This window comes from Lampetra fluviatilis, chromosome 1 (genome assembly GCF_964198595.1).
Source record: "Lampetra fluviatilis chromosome 1, kcLamFluv1.1, whole genome shotgun sequence".
NCBI classification, from domain to species: Eukaryota; Metazoa; Chordata; class Hyperoartia; order Petromyzontiformes; family Petromyzontidae; genus Lampetra; species Lampetra fluviatilis.
The window spans coordinates 5,346,809-5,373,998 of record NC_136275.1 but is presented as its reverse complement, the minus strand read 5'-3'; the positions used below and the strand labels follow the sequence as shown (position 1 = coordinate 5,373,998).

The following is a 27,190-nucleotide window of genomic DNA, read 5'->3' as shown; positions in this document are numbered from 1 at the left end:
TTTGTGACCTGCCGCTACTGGACATCTGTGAAAAAGAATTGCATAGCTCATCGGATTTTTCCAGGATAAATACAATTGTGATTCTCATATTCGCCAGAAGGTATACCAGAATAAATCATAACGAATCGATTCTTAGATGCACGTTGTGAGCATAACGATGTATTTAAATCCACACATTGAATTATTCCCTGAATTATGCTGAAAACGCATTGAAAAAATTGTAAGTAAAAATCCTGATTAGGGATCTATTAAGTTATCCCTTCATTATCGATAATATTGTGGGAAGTCAACAATGTTCATCATATAGAGAGATTGGCTCCTGCAATAGGATTGTGGATTTTTCACCACTGGTTCAAAACAGTCAGTGGAGATCAGCACTGCCCCAGTGCTCATTTGAGCAGGAATGTTTTTTACTTTTTTTTCTAGTACAAGTTGTGCTGGTGCTGTCAGTCCCCCCCCCCTCAACCATTATATATACGGAGTGGTATCTCCTGTAATCTCTCATTTACTTGATACAGCTGTCGGGCTGTGACGGTTCCACCTGAATACGGAAGCTTGTGTTGCCTCCAAAACGTCGTGATTTTTATTTTATTTTACTTTATTAATTTTAATTTTTTACCTACGTGACTTTACCGAAAAAACCTAAGAATATAAGCTCTATCCAATTGTGAGCCGATGATCAAAGATCCCTGATAGTGATACAGTGCTCTGAACTCACACCACGTGTTAGTGTTCCTTGATGTACAATCAATGGATCTGTTTGTCTTTGCAAAATAAACACTTTGAGTGTTGTTACTGGGCAACACCTATGGGTTCCAGCAGAAGGAGGCAATGGTGAGGACTGGTGGCAGCAGTGGATATCCCTAAATCCAGTCATACCTGGCTTTGTTGGTATGATGCAATGCAATATTGATACATTTATTACCAGCAAAGCCAGGTATGACTGGATGAAGTCACACCTTGGGTGGAAGTTACAGTATTGTTGAATTAAACCTGCAACGGATTTCAACTTGTTGTGTAATTGAAGCATTAACCCTAGAAAATCCAAGTTGTTGGATAATTTATCTGCCTGGAACTGTACCCCTAAGTAAACTATGTACCTTTAAAATGTTTCTAAAACAATTACAAGGTACACCCCTTCGTCCCATCGTCTCCACCATTGGCTCGCCTACCGACAAACTGGCCCAATATCTGTCTAAGACCTTGCAGCCATTCACTGGTAAGACCACCTTCTGTACTTAACTCAGCTCACCTGGTGTCGTCAATTAAAAACATCTCACTGTCCCCAGATGATTTGCTAGTTAGTTTCGATGTAGTTTAATTGTTCACCAAAGTTCCTGTGCCCAATACCATTACAATCATTGAAGATTTGGTTCAACAAGGATTGAATGCTTATGTACCGGCCCTGGTGAGACACTGTCTCACCAATACATACTTCACCTGGAATGGAACATTCTACAAACAAACTGAAGGCATCCCAATGGGTTCTCCCTTATCTCCGGTTGTAGCCAATATTTTCATGGAAATTTTGGAGACGGACGCCATCCAGGCATTCACTCTACGCGCGTCCTTGTGGAAGAGGATGACACGTTTGTCATCTGGCCACATGGCCGACTGGCTCTGAACCAATTCCTCAACCACATTAATTCCATACACCCAGCCATCAAATTCACCATGGAGGTAGAAAAGGATGGCATGCTACCTTTCTTGGATGTCCTAATCAAAAATAGACCAGATGGCTCAATGAGCCATTCTATCTACAGGAAAGTAACCCATACTGACGCCTACCTAAAACATGATTCCCACCACCATCCATCCCAGAAGAATTCCCTCATAAAAACGCTACACCATAGAGCGCAATGTATCTCCGACCGTGAACACCGAACCAGTGAACTGAAACACGTACATCAAGCTCTCAAGGCGAATGGATATTCTGACGACACAATCCGCAAAGCCATCACCCCAACCGTGAGGAAAGAGCCATCTGATAATCTCATCAAACCATCATCTTGCCATACATAGCAGGGGTAACCAAAAATATTTCCAAAAACCATAAACAAACACAAGATCCAGGTCCGATTTAACACAGTACATACAATTCGAGATCTGATCCCATCTGTGAAGGACAAGATTCCTGACATGAAATATCCCGGTGTCTACAAACTAAGCTGTATCTGCGGCAGCAGTTACATTGGGAAAACTAAGCGACATGTCTCGGACCGTGTTCGTGAGCATAAGCCAGATTTGAAACACGGTAGGGCCAATACTTCTGCTGTGGCTGATCATAATTTTAATGGTACTGGCTCACACGAAATTGATTTCTCTAAGACGATGGTACTTTGTAAGCCTACTGGCTATCAACAAAGATTCGTTCATGAAGTCATCCATATATACAGACAGACACAATTTCAACCGAGAAGATGGTTATAAACTCAGAAATCATTGGAAGGATGTCATCAACCGCTTTGGGTCATGACTTAATTTGTGTTTTCTTGTCAACCTCCACCGTCAGTAGTGTGGGTGTGTGGAGCGAGGTGCATTAATTTCCTGGAGGCCATTTTGGTGGAGACCCTCTACTGGCCTACATTAACATTAGCTGCCCCACCCATGCTGCTGACACAATTGGGCTACGCCCATCCATAAACCTTTATAAACAGTTTGCCTTTAGAGGATAACTCCACCTTTTTCCTGATGACGACCGCTTGTGTTGCGATCGAAACATCGTGGTTTTTGTTTTCATTTTATAAAAGAAAAATTGTATTCACTTTATTTTTAATTATTTATCTATCTACGTGACTTTACCGAAATAACCAAAGAATATAACAATTACAAGTTAATATATTGTTTTTCTATCTTCCTGAGTTAACAGATAGTTGTCATTAAAGGCTTGAATGTTGACACGTCAAAGTAGCTCTTTACTCAACTTGTCTTCTTTTATGGTCCTGTTCCAGTGATATACTTCACATCCTTAGTGGACTGTTATCCTCTCACAGAATATCACTCATTGTATCTATCCTGGGGGGATGATGTGCGTAATTTGTTACAGCTAATGCTATGATGTTACCACTATTGTTTGATACAGTAATCCTGATTGTGCCATGGCATGCATTATACAAACCCTGACGGTTACAAATGATCATGTCTTAATAATATTTTAAGCCATGTTAATGCAGGGTTAAAACGGTTGGTGAATATAATGAATCCTGAAGTATTGTATTAATCAGCAAGAGCTATTTTTTAAAAGTGTTTGCTGAAACGTGATGTTGTGTTTTTCTGTTGCTGCTGAAGCTATGTAATGTGTGGCGAGGTGGAAGACGTGGCGGATGGTGGTACCAGCGCTGAGCACATTAATACTGGGGCACACCACGGCAAGCACGGCAAACCACGACACCGCCTACCACGTGGCACCCAGCTCTCCACGTGCCCGCTCATGCCAGGTCCTGCAACATCGCCGCGAGAAGCAACAAGACTGGCAAGCCAAGGCGAGCGTCGTGAAGCATGCCAACACGAGCCTCTCTCCTGCCACGCTGTCTCAAGGCAGCTCATGACCCTAACGTTCGTCCGGCACCTGCGCACACACACCCGGAGGCGCACGCAGTGCTGATGATCGCAGAGAAGCGGAACCTTTAGATCGCACGGCCAGGGCGGAAGATCACCCCCGTGCCGGACCTGGTGCATGCGGGTTGCATGACTCTGCGCGACCCGCGGCCGCTCGACGATGGGCCACGGCTGGGGCTACTATGGCCCGGGTTACGGCGCGTACCTGCGCTTCGCTGTGCCGCCCTGCTTGCTTCTACACGCCTGCTGCTGCGTGCTCGCCGCAGTGTGCTCGTGCAGCCGCTCCGCCTCGGCCGGCGTGTCGTTCTGCCCCAAGGCGTGCCGGTGCTCGGCCGAGCCATTGGGGGAGCTCGCCGTGCGTTGCAGCGGCGCGCGGCTCACCGAGGTGCCCCGCGACCTGCCCTCCGAGGTCACGCGCCTCGCCCTGGATGCAAACCACATCACGTGTGTGCGGCCTGGCGCCTTCAGGGGCATGCGGCGGCTCAAGGAGCTCAACCTGAGTGGGAATCTGTTTGAGACACTCCCCGCCGGAGTCTTTGCTGGCCTGGAGGACACGCTGAAGATGATCGACATCTCCGACAACAGGCTCACCACCCTGCGCCCGGAAATCTTCCAGGTCGGTAGTGTGGATAACTGTGATTGCCAGTCTGTGGTGGGGTGTTAACTGGCTGGATAGTGCTGCTGTTGGAAAATGTCAAATTCGTATCCTGCTTCGTGGAAAACTCATGCTTATGAGCTACCCATGGTTTATAAATGATGTACATTTCATTTTGTTTGATTCCCAATTATACTCCAAAATTGTGCTCCTGGCATCATGTCATGAGGCTAGGAAATTTCCACATGGAACTCTCACCATGAGCCTGTACATGAAATAATATTAAATACCAGAAAATTACGTCACGTAATTACTGTTGAGCTCAGTTTGATTGCCTCTAAGCTGTGCTATTTAGTGCACCTCTTATCGACTTATGTACTCCCTTCCCATTTCATCCCATTGGTTCGTGCTTACCGGCGATTTCAACTGCCCTGACATGACCCAATCAACCATTGACGGTCACCTTGCCGACACTCTCAATTCCGATAACTTGGAAGTTCTCAACCTGGGCCCTAACCGTGTTTCTTCCACTGGCAGCAAGAGCATGCTTGACCTCATCATGAAGCTGGATTCTGATCATCGCATTTCTTCTTCCGGTCAATTTCCATTTTCTACTCCGACCATAGCCTCATCATCACTTCCATTAAGTCTCCCTGGCCACTCATCCCCAAGATCACCCATCTTTCGCATAATTTCAGTCACATCAATTTCACCACTCTTCGAAATCTAATCGCAAACTCTCCCTCCATCCTCTCAACATCACCCGACCCCATTATCTGTGCCGAGCAGTTACATATTGATCTTATGGCTGTACTCAACAAGGTCGCACCCCTAAAATCTCAAAACACTCGCTAACCTTCGCATGATTTTTGTTATCCTGCCCAAGCAAATGAGAAGGCGGCTCAAAAGGACTCTTGCACATAGCGGATGAACTATTGACCGGACTCTTTACCGTGCTGCGTTACGAGACAGCTAACGCACTAATTCTCATCTCACGCTCTGCGTACATCTCCAAACGAATCCAAACCATCTCTCGCAACCCTCGAATACTATGGAAAGTCCTCAAGGCTCTGCTCCACCCAGGATAATCTTTTTACAATACTACCTTGCAGCTTCGTTCATCTATAAGAAGCTCAACACTATTGCGGACTCCATCAAGTCATCCCTGTCCAATCACCATTCATACGTCATCATCATCCTGCCCTTCACTCACCAAACTATTTTCTTGTCCTCATTCACACCATATTCTTTGGTTCTTTCGGTAAAGTCACATAGATAGAAAAATAATAATAAAGTTATTAAAAATATAAATAATACAAATTAAAACCACGACATTTTGATCGCAACACAAGCGGTCGTTGCGATTTATTTCTGTTAAATTTTTATTCACTTTATTATGATTATTTTTCTATCTACGTGACTTTACCGAAAGAACCAAAGAATATGAATTCCTGCAGTCAAAACTCATTCACACATCGGATTGGGAACATGTGGAAAAAATGACTGCCTCTTCAGCTGCCGCTATGTCGACTAAATATAAGGACAACTTGATTTCCAAATTCAACCGCCTCTCAAACAAGAAACCGGACCCACACATTGAAAAGCTAGATGTTAACAAAGTCGTAATTAATCGCAGTAACAGTTCTATTTCTGAAGGTTTGAAATCCGTTTTAGCTAAAGGACTAAACTTTGCAGTCACACCTAGACACATACCAGTTAATGATATAATTGCTCGAGTAGATGTAGCTCTCAAGGGCTTCAGTCACATCGCTGCAGACGTAGCAAGATCCGAAATCTCTGCAACCCTCAAAAACGCTAAGATGCCAGCTAGCAACATCAGCAAAGATGAGCGTTTTGAATTAGCTCAATTAAAAAAGAGGGATGACATTGTCATCCTCTCAGCCGACAAAGGCAATGCCACTGTCATCATGGACAAAATAGAATACAACAACAAAATTCAAGAACTACTCAACGATGGCAGCTATACAAAAATAAAAAGAGACCCCACCAACAGCCTCGTCACTAAAACCAACAAAATCATTTCTGATTCAACCGCATTATTTGATCAGACCAAACAGTTCTCGTTGAAACCTTCTGCAGCCAGGCCACCAAGATTATACGGCTTGCCAAAGATACATAAAGAAGATACACCTCTTCGTCCCATTGTTTCTACTATCAACTCCCCCACCTATAAATTGGCTGGTTTTTTGTCTGAAATTCTATGGCCTTTCACTGGAAAAACCACCTCTGCAGTACTAAACTCTACTGACCTGGTATCGACAATCAAGGGGATTGCCCTGTCCCCAGACGACCTGCTTGTCAGTTTTGATGTGGTTTCCTTATTCACCAAGGTTCCTGTACCTGACACCATCGCAATCATTGAAGACTTGGTTCATCAAGGACTGAATGCTGGGGTACCCCCCCTGGTGAGACACTGCTTAACCAATACATATTTCACTTGGAATGAAACTTTCTACAAGCAAATTGAGGGCACCCCAATGGGCTCCCCCCTATCTCCGGTTGTAGCCAACATCTTCATGGAGAAATTTGAGACGGACGCCATCCAGACTGCCACTCTACGTCCGACCTTATGGAAGAGGTACGTAGACGACACTTTTGTCATCTGGCCACATGGCCGGCCTGCTCTAGACCAATTTCTCGACCACATCAATTCCATACACCCAGCCATCAGATTCACCATGGAAGTCGAAAATGATGGCAAGCTACCCTTTTTGGATGTCCTAATCAAAAGGAGACCTGATGGTTCAATGAGCCACTCTGTCTACAGGAAAACCACCCATACGGATGCTTATCTAAAACCGGATTCCCACCACCATCCATCCCAGAAGAATTCTCTCATCAAGACTCTATATCATAGAGCCCAATGCATCTCCGACCATGAACACATTTCCAGTGAACTCAAACACGTACGCCAAGCTCTTAAGGCTAATGGTTACTCCGACTACACAATCCGCAAAGCCATCACTCCAACCATCAAGAAGGATCCTGTTGAGGAGCCTTTCAAGACCATCACCTTACCCTACATTGCTGGGGTCACAAAAAAGATCTCCAAAATCCTGATTAAACACAAGATCCAGGTCCGATTCAATACAGTACATAAAATCCGTGATCTGGAACCGTCTGTAAAAGATGTGGTTCCAGACATACAGTACCCTGGTGTCTACAAACTAAGTTGCCTCTGTGGTAGCAGTTACATTGGGGAAACCAAACGACATGTCTCGGACCGCATCCGTGAACATAAAGCTGACCTGAAACACGGTAGGACAAACACCTCAGCCGTGGCAGATCACTGTTACAACTCAGTGGGCTCACATGACATTGACTTCTCCAAGACAGAGGTTCTCTGCAAGCCATCTGGCTATCATGAGAGATTCGTTCATGAGGCGATCCACATATACAAACACAGAGACAATTTTAACCGAGAAGATGGATTCTGGCTTAGCAATCATTGGAAGGACGTAATAAACCATTTCGATACACATTAGGGTGGGTAGAATAATACATAGTGTTATGTTGAAATGTATAAGGTATAGGGTGGTTTATAGTAATACAGTATATAATTTAATGTTGGGTTTATCTATGGCAGTATATAGTACGGTATATGCTCGTGTGATGTAAGAGAATAAAGTTTAGATGGAAGCATATTATATAGTTTTTACGACGTAGAATTGTAATGTATTACTTGCTGTTAGTAACTCAGCTTATTGTAGAGTATAGTAAGTATACTGATTGTGCTATGCAGTTTATACTTTAGTTTTTTATGTAGTTTATACTTTAGTTTTCTACGTGGTTGTTTAGTAACTGCAGCTACATATCAATAACATTCCTTTCCTTTGTTAATGCTACTCCCTGCACCCCCCCTTGGTGCTGTTGATCCTGCATAATGCATGGGCATAATATGCCTTTGAAACCCCCCCCGCCCACCTCCTACGCATTTTCCATGAATATGCTAAATTCCTCTTCATATGCACATTCTTTTTTGTTAAGGCGCTCTTCCACCTCCAACCCAGTTTATATATAAGCTCCTAGCTTGGTAGTGTCTCATTCTTCACCTGAAGACGGCTGCTTGCGTTGTAGCCGAAAGGTCGTGAGAATTATTTCATTTTATTATGTTTTATTTTTATTATTTTATTACTTCCCTTCTACGTGACTTTACCGAAAGAACCAAAAAGATCATTCACACCAGTTTCTTCAAAAGATGTATTGGCCCCAATCCGTTCACTTCAAATCAAGACATCTCCTCTGGATACTCTCCCTGGCCATCTGTTCGGCTGCTGCGCCATGTAACTTGCAACCATTATTACCAACATTGCCAATGCCTAATTTTCCACTGGTTGTTTTCCGCCTACCTTAAAGGTCGGCCAGGTTGCTCAAAAAACCTGGCTTGGACTCTGCTGCCCAGTCTTAACTATTGTCCGATCAACAACCTCACTGCTACCTCTAAACTTCTCGAGCGTCTCGCTCTCACCCAACTCAAGCCTCAAATCACATTCTCACAGAATTTCTGCGCCTTTCAATCAGCTTATCGCAAGTTTTGTTCAACAAAGAACACTCTGAATAGTATCCTGGACGACATCCTCGGCGTTATCAATTCCGATTCAATTGCTTTACTCATAAGCCTTAACATTTCCTCAGCCTTTGACACCTTGAACCACAAACGCCGAATCAATCTCCTCGAGTCCAACTTTAGGATCAGGAGAACTGCAACTAAACTGGATTTCCTAATTTCTCTCCAGCAGGTGTTTCATCAAAAAAAGTGGGAGCTACTTCATCTGACGAAATTCTGTTGACATGCGAAGTATCTCAGGGCTCAGTATTGGGCCCCTGCTATTTTCCGCCTATTCACCTCCCTTTGGCTGACTGATCGACAGCTTCAGTATCTGCTACCACTGCTACGCTGACGACACTCTTCTCATCGCCTCCAAACATCTCGGGCATCGACCATCTTTCCGCTTGCTCAACCAAATTACAGCACTGGTTTCAATATCATGACCTCTCCCTAAAGTCTCCTAAATCCGAGGCCATATTAATTGGCACTAGAAAAAGACTCGCTTCACTCTCACTCCACTCGGTAATCTAAATCGCTGGTTCCTTAATTCAGTTCTCTGACCATCTGACATTTCCCGGCGTCACTCTGGATCCCACTCTTTCCCCTTCGAAACTCATATCAACCTCGTTCTCGAGTCCTGCAACTACCATCTCAGGACCCTACACCATCTACATCCGCTCATCACCTACAACATCGCAAATATTCTCGCCTGCAGCATCGTTGGGTCATGGCTCGACTATTGCAACTCAGTCCGCATCCGGTCCACTCTAAGCAACCAAAATATGCTGCAATGCCTCCAAAATCACATTGCCCGAGATGTCTAGGGCCCCTGCAACCCTCGTCCTGACTCCCTGTCCATCTTGCTAGCCCTTCATTGGCTTGCCAATTCGACCAGAATTACCTTCAAGAACGCTTGCTTCTGCTACCGTGCCGTAAAATCCGCCTACCCACTGTACCTAAGTTCTCTGCTGATGCCTTACACTTCAATGAATCGTAGAAACCTTAGCAGTTCCAACGCAAAACCTCCTTGAAACTCCCAGGACAAGGACACTAATAGCTTCTCGTCATTTCTGAGTGGCAGCCCCCGTTATCTGGAATGCTATCCATATTCACATCTGTAACGATCAATCATTTTCTTTGTTCAAAAAACATCTAAAGGTGCATCTCTTCAGCTCTACATTTAATTGAGTCTCACTGGACGCGCGGTGCAATTTGACACTAAGCTTGGCTCTGCACCTCAGATTTGCACCTCAGATTTGCGTCTTCTGTCCACAAGATTGCGTGCGTTATAAATTGTATTATTATAATTATGACCTACTGTAGAGAGAGGTGTTTGTCATGTTGTAATTAAACTTAATTACATTTTAGTCCTCGAAGCTAGAATAACCCACATTAAAATCGTGGTTTTATTTTTTTGTATTAATTGGTGACCAGTCTGAGACCATCAACGACTATACTTGAGAACCCAATTTAATCATAGGTGGTTACCTATATTCAAACCTAGGTGGTCAACAATGCTTGCACAGCACTCTGACCTGAGCTACCCAGTCCCCTGACTGGGTCTTCACTGGGTCTTAACATTACCTGCTTGGTGCTCTGACTTGGTCGTGGCCACCATTAAAGTTGATTTTTTTAAAAATGTAATTTTATGGGAAGTAAACACTGGTCTTCCTCAGTTTAACAGGTACGTTTTCACAACCAATCTAGATTTGAAGTTTTCGTTACCGAAAGAACCAAAAAGTATTTTCACAACCAATATCATCCATAACATACGTTTTTTGGGTTAGATAGTGTATATATAAATGTGTCATCAAACCAGCCACCGCCCGACACAGCCAATTAGTAAGGGTTGTCACGTAAACAGAACATGCCAACTCGTTACTAGTACAGCACACCGGTGTGTTGGAGAGCCAAGCCAAAACATTTACCATCTGAGTACGACATTTCGCCAGTAATTACAACTAGTTTCATCAGGCGACAGCCAGATTTTGTGGAGAAGTCCACCTGTGTTTCGTTCCTTATATAGAGGCGTAGATATGATGACAACACTTGTGCACTCTTCTTGTGAGAAGTGGCGGGGGGGGAGGTTAATGAATCAACGTAAATTATAACACGTAGGCTTTCGATTGGCAGTTCGATTCCTACTTCTGGCACGGCAGTTGAAACAACTGTGGGCAAGTTTCTCCATGCCCCCCCCCCCCACTACTTTCCAATCACATAAATGGGCACATCACACTCAGTCGGTTGGCAAGTCGCGTGTAGTTGGGGTAAAGTGTGCTTTACCTCGACCAACACGTCTGTTCAACGTGGGAGAGGGTTTTCCGCCAGCGGTGGTCTGAGTAAGCAATTGTGGGGCCATGCCACCTTCACCTATAATAATAATATTACTCCTGCATAATCCATGCAATGTTCTACTGCAGATCAGCAACGGGATTACAGCTGGCTGGTTTAAAACTCTTTTGATGGCCTGTTCCGGGTTATCTATTGATAATTACTTCTTTGTGTTACAGGCACCAAGGTTTTTGGGATGTTATACCCATAACCTGACAAATACACCTTACAATTAGAAGCTGATGTGTATGTGTACGTGTATATGCTCTCGGTTTGCAGAGACACCGGGCTATTTTTTTTTGTAACTTTTAACAGGCTGAATATTATTTAACGTTATGAATAAAGTGTTGCATGATATTATTGATATATACTTAAGTGCTAAATCCAAATAGGTTTTGCTTAAAGATGTTTGGAATATACATATTCTTATCAAATGAATCTGTGTGTTCATATTGTAATTGGAATATATCAAGAAATATCATAGAATACAATATAAATATATTCCTGCATGTCATACCATGTCCTAGTTACACTGCAGAGTGTTGTAAAGTTGGGTAATAATATTTGTGTAACACTTAGTGAGTTCATGGAGCTTCTTAATATGTTGCTGTGATAATGATGATGACGTTTATAGTGACGGAGCTGATAGTGGTTGGTACACTGTGATGTCTGTTTACCTTAGGGCGTTTGGGAGCTTCGTATGGTATTTGATGCAGTTCTTTTTTACCAGATTCACACATTTATTGCCTTGTATGCAGAAATCAACACATGCTCTATGAGCTCCCAGAAGTTAAAGGCAAATAATATAAAACGTGTGGGAAAAGCAGATTGAGGTTTAGGTAAATGGCAAGCGGGAATGGATAGGGTTGGAGGGTGGATTTAGGGGTAGCCAGAGGGTCGTTTCTAATTGGCTGAGGTGAACCACCTAGCTTCCTACCTCAATGTGTTTTATATAATTCAATGTAAAATAGTCGGGGTGATTGATGATTCAGCACTCACTGGTTCACTCCAATCATTCGTTGATCAGCGGTTAGTCACCACCTTATGCATGTATCTATGTTGAACTTCTTTCGCACCGTACGAAGACCACCGTGCTAATCGGAGGTGCGGGGGGGAAGAACAACAAACTAAACACAAAGAACATTTTTAAATTGCTTTTCTATTGCACTACTATGGTCACTGTGCCCTTGTTGAGGACTACCAATCTGACTGTTTCGTCTCATTCACCCTATTCGGCCACTTCCCTTTCTGCGTCTTCGCTCACACAGCTTGATTCAGGAATTTCCTCTAATCCTCTATTTTTCCCAAAATTGTATGACCTTGCTCAATTTAAGAAATGTGGTAGCTCTTATCTAGCAAAATATGTATATACATTCTCTTAAAAATGTGCTAAATATAGGCTCTTTACAGTGTATGTCTTTTCATGGTATTTGAGTGTTGCTATCTTAATTACGATCATCGTTCATGGAATCCAAGGACACCAATAGACAATCGTCTATCCTGAGTTTTAGCTATGATGCCATTCCAAGGTGACCATTTGATCACATAATAGTGCCACATTCTACAAAAAGATACAAGAAACCCCACGACATCCTCAATTGCTAGGCTAGAGTATTATGTTTTAAGCAGGAAAAATTCCCCATTCGTTTTCCCAGTAGGCGCTGTGGTTAAGCTCAGCCATCGCCTAAGGCACTTCCACTTACTCAAAAGAACCCCAAGATTCCAGCGTATGGTCTTCTCTTGGTAAAAAGCTGTTATATTGATGTATCACCCTGCCTTCATAGCAAGACTGTGAATAGTACACAATCCATTAAGATAATCTTGCCATTTACGTAAATTTACAAGGGCATTTCTGATCGACATTTTAAAATTTAAATACATTAAGGCGTCATGCCTCTACAGTACTTTTAAAATGATTACGTGGCGACACAAAGCTCTTTGTAATTTTTTAATTGCATATATTCTCAAACATTTTTTAAACATAGTGTTCATCCACCAATTTTATTGTCTTATAACCTTCAGACAGTAACTGTAGTTCCAAAATGAGAACACATCAATATATTATCTCTTCTGTTGAAATCGAAGTTTACATACAGATACATTAATGTATACACACTTTACGAATATATGTCCGTGTTGCTGGTGTCCTCTGAAACTTACAATTTGTAGGCAATGGATGTCAAAATAACTTGATATTACCAAGTCTTGATATTAGGAAGCCCCACCGGAGCTATGCATTTTTAAATCTAGATTTAAAACTAATTTCTTTAGAACTGATTTTTGTGTTTAGTTTGTTGTCCTTTCTCCACACCTCCGATTAGCACAGTTGGCTATGTACGGAATGAAAGACGTTCTACATACATACATAAATACCCAGAATCCACTTGATATCTACTGTATTCTTTGGTGCTCTCATAAATTTACTGTGGGGGAAAAACAATATCCTGGCTAAAGAAATAGATATAAACTTACATGCCCATTGCATTGTTTTGGCTGACAGGCATTTGACAAGAATACATTCTTGAGATTAGTCGCAAAAACTTTTCTTATTCATGTGCTCTTTTCATTTCTCGGTTTTTCCCTGCAGCGCTTGAAATGTGGCTGTCTTGAAGTGCCTTTAGCAGCGCGGCTAGCAAGCCACGAAACCCAGAAAATGTTCCTTTTAGCCAGCGTGGAAAACAAAATCTGATTGAACAAAAGGACACAACTTCACAATCACTTCACAGGGCTTGTAAAAAAAGAGCTCTTGATCCTCACAATATTTTCAGGCCACGGTGGTGAAATATTAAATACTTCACCTGGTGTACAGGAGGTCATGGGTCCAATCCTGACCCTGACGCCGATATATTTGAAGTTTGCATGTTCTCCCCGTGGTCGCATGGATTTTTCTCTGGGTCCTATGGTTTTTCTCTCCACATTTATCATCAACATGCGTTTAGATTATTTGGCTTCTATACATTTCCACGTGATTCGCCACCTCGTTGAGCTATCATTTGTGGCTAGGTCGCTTCTGAAAAAGAGCTTTGCATATTCATTCCTGTTGTGAGCAAACCTTACCTAAAAAAAAATATTTAAGATTTAGAGACTGAAATGAGGGTCACAAGACATCTGGAACACCTTGTATACAATAATTAAGACAGTGCCTCAGTGTTGTTTGTCCTGGATGGCTTTATAGTAATTTTGTGTCCAAGGCCATTCTTTCACATGACATGATTCCCACTCACTTTACAGTTCACTTTTTTTTATTTAACCACAGAAAGGTCCAGGGAAATGGAATTCTGTCCTTTGCAATATAGACTCGTAAGTCAATACTCTGCATAATGTAGTATAAAATAAATTTGTGAACACTTTATCTGTGGATATCTTTATAATTTGGAATTGTGGATTACGACGCTATCTCGACTACAATTTTTACAGCCCATTAAGTGCTTTGATACAAAAAATACTTAACAGATGTGGAAAATAAATAATTTATTAAACTCTGCAATGAACGTTTATTTGAACATTAGAGCCTAAATGTTTTCAGTTCCGCTTTATGACGACACTCCCAAATCAGTGCAGTATGTTACACATAACAGGCTTTTACCAGCTCACTACATTACAAGCTGCACAAGAATATCAATACAGATAGTTCACATTCGGTGTACATGCACTGATCATCTGTTTTACAAGTTCTAGACCAAACTACGCTTTCCTCACGGTTCTTTTGTGTCCTTACAAATAAGGAAAAGCGTATCTGCTCAAATATATTGATGCTCATATAAATTTGATGCTCTTATGGCAGAGGCCAATTTATCTTCAGTCTTACCACTGTTGATTCCCACGAGGCAATGCTTACATTTTAATGACCCTGAACAATACAAAACCGAGTCAAACTCCAACAAGGATTTAAACCCACAACCGTCGGTCCGTGAGTTGGGACCTCTAACCCATGTGTCACCTGGCCATATGTGGATCTGTGTGTGTGAGGGGTGTGCAGTGTGGGGACCGGTGGCATAACGTTTAGCGTGCTGCGCTATGAACACGGCAACCCGAGTTTGATTCCCGCTCACAGCCAACACCTGTTGACAAATATTTTAACCGGTCCAGAGTCTCACCTATGTCAACTCAGCCTTTAATTAGTACACGGTGCAGTGTGTAAACATCAGCACTGTGGAGACAAATGCAGCCAAGCGTGGTGTTGGCCACCCACCCCCTCATATGCCTTACCGGCCTTCATAAGTGCTCGCTAACAACACTTGCCCCAGCAGTCTGTTCAGGCTATATATAAGTCAAAAACATTTGCGAATAAAAATTTCCAGACTGCAATCACACACACACACCACATTGAGTTTATGTTTAAATACATATTCAAATTACCAAAATAATAAAAACAAATGTAATCAATTAAGAGCCTGCACAGGAGTTGCCCAATAAACAAACTTGCAGCAAATGCATGTAGCCAACTTAAAAATCGGTTTCTCCCTGGTCAAATGAGTATGGGGTGATGCTTCATCTCTTATTTGTGGGAACAAGCCAGTGGTGGAAATTCCACATTCTTACATTGGTGGCCATGTAGTTGTTAAATGTTTGAAAAGGTTCAAATCAATTTCGTAGTAAAACGAGACACCCTTTTTAAGAAGAAATATTACATATTTTTAGAGAGTTGTTGGTTGGCTTTATATTGTTCATTGTTTACATGAAATATATCCCAGAGTTTAAAGGTTGTTTACATATGTCCATTGCGATTATAGCTGCTTAGACCCCTTTATTTGTAGGAGATATTGAAATGATTATCATCACAGGTAGATTCCTCCCAGGGGCTGAAATTTATATTTGAAAAAATCGCGTTCTTGATTTAAGATTAAAAAAGGGTCTTTATATGGATATACTTGTACATGTCATGGGAATGTGGAATACCTACCACTGGCTCACTCACAAAGTTTGCAAGAAGCCTCCCTCGCCTGAGCTTTGGAGACACATTGCGATTACTTAGACCAAGCACGACAATTCCATCGACTGCTGCTGCTGTGCGCCCTGCAGAGTGTGTAACTCACCGCGGCCTGTACTGTGCGTACGCAGGGCATGATGAGCGTGCGCGTGAGGCTGTCCCGGAACCCATGGCACTGCGACTGCGCCCTGCAGCAGGCGCTCTCGGGCGTCATGGACGCAGACCCGGTGGGCGAGGCCCTGTGTCGCACAGCGCTCGTGCCCGAGCTGGCGGGGAAGACCCTCAGCCGGGCCCTGCCCGCACTTTGCGGGGGTTCGGCGGTCGCCGGCGGGCGACGGCGCCGGACCACGGACGTGGCCATGCTGCTCACAATGGCCGCCTGGTTCGCCATGGTCATCGTCTACGTCGTCGTGTACGTGCGGCGCAACCAGGCCGAGACGCGGCGCCATCTCGAGTACCTCAAGTCCCTGCCGAACTGCCAGCCAGGGCAGGCCGACAGCGAGGAGGCCGACACTGTGAGCAGTGGACTCTAAGTCGCGCGAGTGGCCGGTGGGCCTGGGTAACAGTGTGGAGCCGCGCTCATGTGGTGGCGGCTCTGCAGAATATTGGTAGATCGCACAGGCCACGGTTGGGCATGGGACGCCTACCCTGATTGGCAGCAGGTGGCTGACCAATCCGTATACATAGATTCGTGAGTGTTATTCACCTGTGCAATTGTTTTTTTTATGTACAGGCGCTAGATTTTGGGCTCGCGCTAAAATACTCGCTGCCAGATTGGTCGAATGGCCCAAGCGAAATGCTCGTGAGAATACATCTTGAGACTCAGTGGAGGCTTTGCACAGTAACTGAAGGACCGTTATATTATCGTAGTGGTACATCCGTTACAATGGATGACTAGAGTCGGTCGGCATATGGGATGGACTGAGACCTTTAAAAAAGAAGTGTGGCCTTTAGCTTGGTGAGCAATGGATATAGTTATATTATTTGAATATTTTGTGGTGAAAATAAAAACTTAAGCAGTGAGGTTGGGCTTCACTTGTGTTTTTCTCACTTTCATGTCTTAAATGACCTAAACCAAGACTATAGTTACATTTAGGAGGAAGGAGACAATTTGTACACAACAGTGATGTCGTAGTTCACAACGTCACGTTTTCTTCTACAGGAGACGAACACTGCATTAATATTTATAGGTCTGCAACCATCCTCCTCAAGGAATTCACCCACACTTTCATTTATATCATGGGTTGATGCAAAGGACGGGAGGTCAAATCATTGGCTTAGCCTTTCTCAGTGACAGAGAATACCCCAATTAGGATTTATGACAGAACACAAATAAGTCAGGGACCAACATGCGCAGCCTCCAGCTCTATCTGGATGAAGTGGGTTTCCTTCTTGTTAGAACGGTATACTGACATGTGTTGTCATGAAGGGCAATTCAATATTCAAAGCTTTTATTATGATCTTACATAATAACATTCACGGGTTCTTTGGCACGCAAAGCATCACTGGTCACAGGAGTACGGAGGGCATATTAATTATTTTCTGACTTCCAACAGTAAGAGAATGGCAGGTGTAGTTATCGAAGTTAAGAGATCACGTTAATTGGTGTCCTGACTTGTCGTCTGCATGCACGTGCAGTGACACTGCCTGTTATGTGGTCTGACCAGCTAGTTGTGCCTCAGGCTTGTTCCATCTGGGCCGGCCCTCTAGCTGCTAGCATAGGCGCACACCAGGCTCAACATCCCTGGTGAGTCGGTACAGTCAGCAGCTGACAACACACCAGGCTCAACATCCCTGGTAAGTCGGTACAGTCAGCAGCTGCCAACACACCAGGCTCAACATCCCTGGTGAGTCGGTACAGTCAGCAGCTGCCAACGCCGAACCCCGGGCGGGGATTAACTAACCCGGAAAACTCAGCTTGTCTGAGCCTGGGCGTGTGGAACCCCTGGTGGAGGAAATTTCACCAAAAGGGTCTTTGGACCTTCCACTGCAACCAGGACCATCTCCAGTCATTTTGACTACGTCTTGCCACTGGGTACAGATGGGGCTGGTCGAGAGAGTGAGGTTGACGCTGCGCAAATCACCCTCACTTACATCCAAGTTCTCTGCGCAAGTCATGGCACTTTACCATCGTCGTTATCCAAGTCCTGTGGCGATGGGTGAGCGACGAAGCAGCAGGCATGGATATGCTGGAAGCTGTAGCCGCAAACCTGCATACAGGCGGCTCAGGATATTGGTCGTTCCCTCACTGCACCGAAGCAGCAGTGAAGTCCGGCAGCACCCTGAGCGACTGAGCAGCCCTATTCAGGATCACACTGCTCACCTCCATAGTGAGAAAGGGTTAGAAAAGGTACCCTAAATATTGTCTGCTTCAAAACATCCTGGCCAGCCTACCCCATACCTGCGGTCGAAAAACTAATAAAATGAAAAAGACCAAAGTGATATCACTCACTGTTGGCGCCTGGAATGCGCGCACTTTGATGGACACATCTGGATCAAAAAGACCTGAGAGACGCACTGCCCTTGTGGGCAGAGAGCTAGCCAGATACAATGTGGATGTTGCTGCCCTTAGTGAGACCCGACTGGCCAATACTGGACAATTGACTGAAGTGGGTGCAGGTTACACATTCTTCTGGAGCAGACGAGGCCAGGAGGAGAGACGTGATGCTGGTGTTGGTTTTGTAGTAAAAAACCACCTGGTCAACCAACTGGCAAGCCTACCCAAGGGTATAAACGACCGTTTCATGACCCTAAAGCTCCACCTATTGGGTAAAAAGGAGGCCACCATCATCAGTGCCTATGCCCCTACCATGACCAACTCTGACGAGATCAAAACCAAGTTTTATAATGACCTGTTATCAGTAGAGTATCATGCAAGGGCAAAGCCTTTGAATGTTTAGCCTATGTTTTCAGGTCCTATTCGTCTGCAATAGAAGATACTCTGCTACTATTGCCAGGAGCAACTCTCCCTGACTCCACAGCACCTCTCCCAATTCCCCTAGGACCTCTTCATCCACAACCACAGCTAGTCAAGGCCTTCCATGAGGATTGGTGTACCCTGCACCAGGGCTCCTTCATGCCTTAACCTGCGCTAATGTGCCGTGACTAGCACCATCTTCACAGGGGTAATTTTAAAGTTCAAAGTCAGGGGCCCCACGAGACGCCAAACTGTGTACTCAAGGGCTGTCGGCTGGGGTGAGGAGCTGCGTGTTTAGGCCTCCCATCTTAGTCAATAGCTACAAGCAGTGTAAATTATGAAATGTACATATTTGACGAGTCTACCGTGTCCCATGCGGACCGTCCAAATATTGCTTAGTACGTTCAGACAGTTATGATGAGGATTTGCTAGCATCTCGTCCAATTGAGCTTCATTCTTCTCCTTTTTCTACAGCCCTATTGCAGAGAATGATTAATGGAATGATTGAGAGAAAGCAATGAGAAACCGGGAGAAAAATAATTTGAGTGATAGAGATCGAAAATGTAGGGGAAGCCAGGTCGGGGTAGTGGATGTGGGAGAGGCCAGAATATAAATAATGGAAGGGAGTGAGGTAAATACGAAGATAAAGACATAGAGAGCAAGACGTGGACAATACTGAGGACAGACATTCATATAGAGACACAGCTGGGTAAACGGTTTGCGAGATAATGCACATTAATTTTCAGAAACTTTATGGACATGGGTCACACTTTGGCCAAGGGCCATGTAAAACTGGCAGACACTCAATTTTGGTGCAGCCAAAATAAAACTGCATATACAGAGCGCTGTGCCAGACATGAATGGCTCACTGCCAATATGTGAATGTCACCTCATATCCCCCTATATAGGTTAATAAAATGCATATATATGTCTCTGCATCCTGATTTCCCAATATATAATCGTGCATTGACATATGAGGTATCATTGAGCCATACTAGCAGTCAAGTGGTTTTAACTGCAATTGATTGACCACATGATTTTCGTAAAATATAAATATATGAGAACACAAATATATGACCTGCTTTCAAAATCACAGCAATGCCCGTTATTCTCCATAAAATTGGACTTTAGAATCTGGATTAATTATTCATTAACTACTTGATTTCCACAAATGCTATCTTTTCTCATCCTGAAATTAGCTGCTTTGTTATTTTCATTCAGGGTTGGACTGGGTGACCAGAAAACAGCTCATGTAATTTTATCCATCACCCAATCAGCCTAAATGACTTGTCTACGTTATTTAGCTGGAAAATATTACTTTTCAAATTTGCCTGTGTGACAGCCCAACTCCATGTTTACTTACCAGTTCAATGCCCTATTTCCCTGCAACTCAGTCTCACCCTTCTGTCATACAACTTACCTTGAAGTAGTACCCATATTCGCTATTCTAGCCCAACGTAGTGAAGCCTTGCTTAATCAGTGTGCTTGTTAAACATTGATATAATGCCGTAGACGTTTTTGAACCGAAGTCAGCAGTTCAGGTAACTTAGCATCCACCATAATACAGGCAAATTGTGGTTCAGAAGTGCGTTCCAGAGGAAATTTTAAATGTTTGTATGCATATTCCTGTAACTCTATTGTCAGTCATTCATAAATACCATATGGAGGGATTCTGTTTAAGGTTGGTTGGTAAATGCTATTCTTGTAATTTTGTCTCATTGGTTTGTATTTTTTTGTATGAATCATCATTTCTGAATACATATTCTGCCACTTTCACTTACCACTGTTTAAATGTCAGATTCACAGATATATGTTCAATTTGTGCCACAAATATGTCCAAATAGTTTGATTCTGGTATTCCCTTGTAACTGGTCCCTTATGAAAATTGTAAAGCAATAAAACACTGAAAAATCTTCACCGCCATCATCATTTACTGCATTAATATTCACAGGTCTGCAACCATCCTCCTTAAGGAATTCACTCACACTCTCATTTATATCATGGGTTGATGCAAAGGTTGGAAGTTCAAATCATTGGCTTAGCCTTTCTCAGTGACACAGAATACCCCGATTAGGATTTATGACAGAACACAAATAAGTCGGGGACCAACATGCACAGCCTCCAGCTCTATCTGGATGAAGTGGGTTTCCTTCTTGTTAGAACGGTATACTGACATGTGTTGTCATGAAGGGCAATTCAATATTCAAAGCTTTTATTATGATCTTACATAATAACATTCACGGGTTCTTTGGCACGCAAAGCATCACTGGTCACAGGAGTACGGAGGGCATATTAATTATTTTCTGACTTCCAACAGTAAGAGAATGGCAGGTGTAGTTATCGAAGTTAAGAGATCACGTTAATTGGTGTCCTGACTTGTCGTCTGCATGCACGTGCAGTGACACTGCCAGTTATGTGGTCTGACCAGCTAGTTGTGCCTCAGGCTTGTTCCATCTGGGCCGGCCCTCTAGCTGCTAGCATAGGCGCACACCAGGCTCAACATCCCTGGTGAGTCGGTACAGTCAGCAGCTGACAACACACCAGGCTCAACATCCCTGGTAAGTCGGTACAGATTTATGACAGAACACAAATAAGTCAGGGACCAACATGCGCAGCCTCCAGCTCTATCTGGATGAAGTGGTTTTCCTTCTTGTTAGAACGGTATACTCAAATGTGTTGTCATGAAGGGCAATTAAATATTCAAAGCTTCTATTATGATCTTACATAATAACATCCACGGGTTATTTGGCACGCAAAGCATCACTGGTCACGGGAGTATGGAGTTTACCTATTACAACATCGTAATAGGTAAATTTAATTTTTATAGACATTTGTAAACATTTTGGCACCTAATCATACATTTCCACCAATTTTCTGGAGAAACACGGGCCAAGTTGGTATAAAAGCAAAGCATTGGTCATATTCATGCCAAATAATAAACAAATTATTTGGCGATAATGCGTTGCCAGTCATGCACAAGCACAAATAAAAAAAACTCAACACATTTGTCAATAGCGCTACCTTAAGAGAATAATTATATAACGCAAGGCCGTAGCCATGGAGTCAACATTGGGGGGGACCAAATCTTCAAGGGGGTCTGGGGTTCCCCCCCACCCAGAAAAAAAATCTAAATTTGAAAACTAATTTTCTGCCATTTCCTGCCTAATATAAAAAAATAACTAACACATAGGATAGACTTTTTATTAGTTTTTTTACAATAATGTCTAATAGTGTATTAGACATTATTGTCTAATACACCATTTTTTTTACCTTTTCTTGTTTCATTGTATGTAATGGCAGAGATTAGGGATTAATAAAGTACAACCATAACCACAATCATATAAACATAAATGTCTTTTATAGTAATATATTGGGGGAGACATTTTGAGCATATTACAATATTGGGGGGGGAATGTGTCCCCCCACAATATAGAAATATGCTCAAATGTCACCTATTATATATATTTCCTTTTGAGGCAGTGTTCTTAACGAATGTGTTGGGTAGTTTGGTATTTACCAGAGGTGGGACAAAGTCATTGTTATGCAAGTCCAAGTCGAGTCGCAAGTCATCAAATTCATGACTCGAGTCTGACTCGAGTCCAAGTCACATGACTCGAGTCCACATCTCATAGGTGGGACAAAGTCATTGTTATGCAAGTCCAAGTCGAGTCGCAAGTCATCAAATTCATGACTCGAGTCTGACTCGAGTCCAAGTCACATGACTCGAGTCCACACCTCTGGTATTTACACCATCAACATAAATTAGACATGACGTTTAAAAGTCAAAAGTCATTCAGTGCCACATTTTGATTTTGGTTTTTCGTTGACGATGCATTTGCAGTAAAATGTTGCAAAACATGGCTCTGAGGTTATACAGTGCACTGGCTTGCAATCAAGTTACAAACGCATTACCACTTACATCACTCAGAATGGGGTGACAACTGGCATAAGGTTACGTTCCGATGCGGAATGACGATTTGAAAAATTAATCGTGTTTAAAAAGCAGCATCGTGTGACCAGAAGAGAAATTAGGAATGTTAGCCACTTAAAGCCATTTAATGGACGGACCAACTTTATGTGATTAGAGCATTTATTTTACAAAGGTTAAAATACCTTGATGTTGTTGCCTTCATTTTGTTGGACCTCTTTTTCAGTATAGTCTTTATTTCCAGCACACTTCACGTATAATTGAGCACAAAAATGTGTCATTCATACCCCTGTGGCACTTAATAATTATAATGCAATTTATAACGCGCGCAAATTTGCGGACGTAAGGGCCGCAACTCAGAGGTGCGAAGCCAAGCTCAAAGTCGCTCGAAAGCATGGTTATAGAGGTGAGTTTTTAAGTCTCTCGAAGGATTATATAAGCAATAGTAATTGCTACTTACAAGTTTATTGTTATTTAAAAATCGTTGGCACTCGATTTTTTTTTACGGGAATGTTTTTAAATTGATCTTAGTTTCTATAATTTTCATCGTGCATTGCATACTTTATTTGACATATTTGCTAAATCTCGTGCTTAGATATTGTGAGAAAGTTACTCCTAAAAATGCAAAATGTATGAGCTTTATTTGTCTCCCGCTGTGCCTATTGTTACGTTTTAACATCCTGTTTCTTTGAACACGATCTCGCAATACTCTCGGTTGTATTGTAAAATAGCAATTACTATTGCTTATATAATCATACTTCAAACCCTAGTAGCCTACAGCACATGGAATTAGCTTTGGCTGAGACGGCAGCATTACTCCGTTTAGGCAAGCATGTGAGACGTAATCAATAAAGATCTAAGTTAAAATTTAGCAATCTTTGGAAGAACGTAATCAACCAGGTAGGGTGTTGACTGTTGTGTTAGCCGACTCTCTGTGTTGTATTGCATTATATTTCTAAGTTTACTATGTCTGTTTTCTCATTCATTATTACCTGATGATGGTTGCTTGTGTTGTAATCGAAACGTCGTATTCAATTATTATTTAATAAATTTTCTTTCTACGTGACTTTACCGAAAGAACCAAAGAGTTATAAAGATCTATTTTAGGCAGAGCAGAGTCGACAGCATTGAAAGATGTAATAGGATTCGAATGCATGTCTATGTGTCTTCAGTGTGGAAATACACTCTTTATATGTGTGTATGTATCGCCCCGCAATGTGGCAATCGTATAGGCTGGTGATAGTGTATGTGTTGAGGGGGTGCAGTGGTCGTGCCAAAATGGTTCGCACACTGCGCTACGAACCAGATAACCCAACTTCCTTTCCCGGCATGGATGACTTCATAAGAATCTACGATATAAACCTGTCCGGGCCCGCACTAGGTTTACTTGGCCTTACATGGGTGCCTGTTGTAGTATGTAAAAATCAGCACTGGCCAGATATTAGCCTTAATAGATGCTCCCTTACAGTACTTGCGAGAACAACAGCTTCAGCTATGGACTGTCCTTGTCAAAATGTAATCGTTCGTACTTTAACACTCGTATCTCCATCTTGTGCATCAGCAATCAATTTCCCTCTTACCTGTACCCTCACTCCATCAATATAATGGCCTCATTGGTAATGATTAGGATTTGAAGGAGCATCCACATCTGCCTTATTAGTAAATACTTACTGTGTTGTGTGTGCCTGATTGACATGATTAGTTCCAGACCTTTGAGGCGAGCAGCGAGTGAGCTCGAGGATATTTCCCCCTTTAAGCCCTACACACTGTCAGGACAAGTACTGTTACAGGCACTTATTAAACCACATAACACAGAGACGAGATACATTTAATCGCCTTATTTGTGCACGAAAAGCGCGGCTTCGCGAGGCCTACTGCAGAGGCTTCGCGAGGCCTAGTGCAGAAGGCTTCGCTAAGTCTACTGCAGAGAAGGCTTCACGAGGCCTAGTGCGGTAGGCTTCGCGAGGCCTAGTGCGGCAGGCTTCGCGAGGCCTAGTGCGGGAGGCTTATTAACACAGAGACGAGATACATTTAATCGCCTTATTTGTGCACGATAATTGTTTCTTTAACTCCTCTATACCCGGTCGATATCCCTGTACCGGTACTAAGTATTATTCCTACCAGCCCACCCCGCAGGGTCCTGTTTAAACCACATTAGGAGGTCGTGTACCCAGCACAATGTGCAGCCACCTTTGTTTCCTAAGTGCGCAGGCACGTAACAATGGGTTCTCATGTTAGGGTGAGCTGACCTAGAGGAGACCGAGGCGAGGTTAAGGTACCACTTGCCACACGTGTTTCATGTCATAGCCACGACTTTAAAACATCAACCAAAAGTCATGTTTGCACAAGTAAAAATATGCACGTGTGGTGTAAAATGGTATACACAGTATTAACGCACGTCGTAATATGTATTGTCTATTGTTCACAACATTTAAAAAGAAACAGTCATGGCGCTTGCTGGAAACATCACTGGGTAACAAGCGTTAACTCTGTGAACCTTTCCAAAGGTGAAGATTTGTTGTGTAGCTGTTCAAGCCCAACGTTGATTTGCATCTTGCACATGCACATTGCACAGACACGTACTTAGGGAGCATGTAATGGTGCATACATGAAAATGTATTCGTATGCTCACAATACACGCATCAAATCGTACGACGAGAAAATGTAATTTAAATATCATTGCCAAAATATATGCTCATTTTATATTTAGGATTCCTGAGCGACGATATATACAAATTATGTAACAGGACAAATAATACAAATGAGAGCGTAAAAACGAGACACAAATTATTAGAGGTGTTTTGTTATCTGGTCGCTGGCTGATTAATCGTTACTTGAATCATACTTAGGTCTCATTCTACCTCCTGTATCTCACCGAGGTTGGCCGCCTCTCGGCAGCTCTCCCTGTGACCATCGTAGCCTGGGACCGCTTACACTCAAGATAACCAGACAATCGCAGCCTTCCTTTAGGTTATGTTGAGAATACGTCCAAAATGTATCACAAGACACAACGTGAACGCATTTAGTGCACCTCTGTGTACTTCATTTATTGTTTCAAAAATTTACGATTGCAAGTAATAAGCAGCTGTACTCTTTGGTTCTTTAATAACCAGCTGGTCACTGTGCTTGCTGCTGCGCCAATTTACATTGAGGACGAGGGTTAGATTCCTGCCAAGTGACATATTTTTGTGGCAATTGCCAAAGCGCATGGTCTGCTATAAATAGGATGATCAAGACCCCTTGAATTTATTTTCAAGAGTTGGCCATCGTATGCTAATGTCACAGCCTAAATCACATCGCGACTGCATTATAACATCAACGAAATGAAAATTGGCTCCTACAAAACTGAAGGAATTCAGATCTCTGTTAAAAAATATAAAATCTCATTGAGTTGTCTCCCAGTTCAATAAACGCTATGCTTTTTTAAATGTACATTGGCTTCATTTGATCTCCTTACGGCATTCCAAACTGCTGTAGTTATTCAATACAGTTTATTATAATTGTGTAAAGAGGACTACATTTTGTATACTGCATACATTTACTTGATATAAACAGTGCTATAGAACTACCACACACATTATCTTCAATAACGGTAATGAATGTAAGTGCTGTCCACCCATCAGCTCAGCCAGTAGCAGTGGAACAGTTTATTGTTGGGGACTGATGTGGAAATATCAGATGTCTGTAACAATGCCTAATCCATGTGGAAACAAATTGTTAGGTAACTCTGTGAGACTAATAAGTGGACTTGTGCATCCTGTAATGTAAAATATACCTGTTCATTGAGAATGGACCATTTCATTTTTTCGTCACAATGTCCTAATTGGAAAAAGGGTAGTACTTTGTTGTATTGCATATATCTCGTGAATAAAAAAAGTATATTAAACTATTATTGAACATCAAGTAAAATATAAGAGTATTTTCATTTTTTCACCACAAACCAGGGTTACAATGTACACATTTTCTCATTTACATTTTGTGTGATCTCATGCTTACACTCATTTTGAGCATATGAAAGCATGGTGAGAGTTCTGTAGATTACGATGTGTTTTATTTTAGGGTTCTTAACTAAAATTATGAAATGCTGGAGTAATGCATATAAAATTGGCCGCATATATTTTAAACAGACTGAAATTAAAACACAACGTTCAGTATAATTTGACGCCCAAATCATGAAAACACAAATAAAGCGTTTCCCTAAGTACCACTGCAGCAGCTTTCAGCTGCAGCCACAAACAAAGTCGATAGACAATTTTACCAAAATTAAATGCAGTAAGATAGGAGAAAGTCCTCATACGAGACAGCATTCTACCATTGGTAGTCCAGGAAATAAGTGTTTTTTTATGGTGTATTTCAATAGC

At 42.5% G+C, this 27,190-nt stretch overlaps 1 protein-coding gene across 3 annotated transcripts in view; it reads left to right on the top strand.

The window, feature by feature from the left end:
* Positions 1 to 17,097, top strand: part of LOC144932601 (leucine-rich repeat-containing protein 3-like) — a 31,852-nt gene extending 14,755 nt beyond the window's left edge. For all 3 annotated transcript variants that reach the window (XM_078856964.1, XM_078857053.1, XM_078856872.1), the window contains exons 3-4: positions 3,289 to 4,174; positions 16,116 to 17,097. In XM_078856964.1, coding sequence (XP_078713090.1) covers positions 3,719 to 4,174; positions 16,116 to 16,517 — 858 coding nt within the window. In that variant the 5' untranslated portion in view covers positions 3,289 to 3,718 and the 3' untranslated portion in view covers positions 16,518 to 17,097. The remainder of the gene's footprint in view (positions 1 to 3,288; positions 4,175 to 16,115) is intronic.
* Positions 17,098 to 27,190: the final 10,093 nt, after the last annotated feature.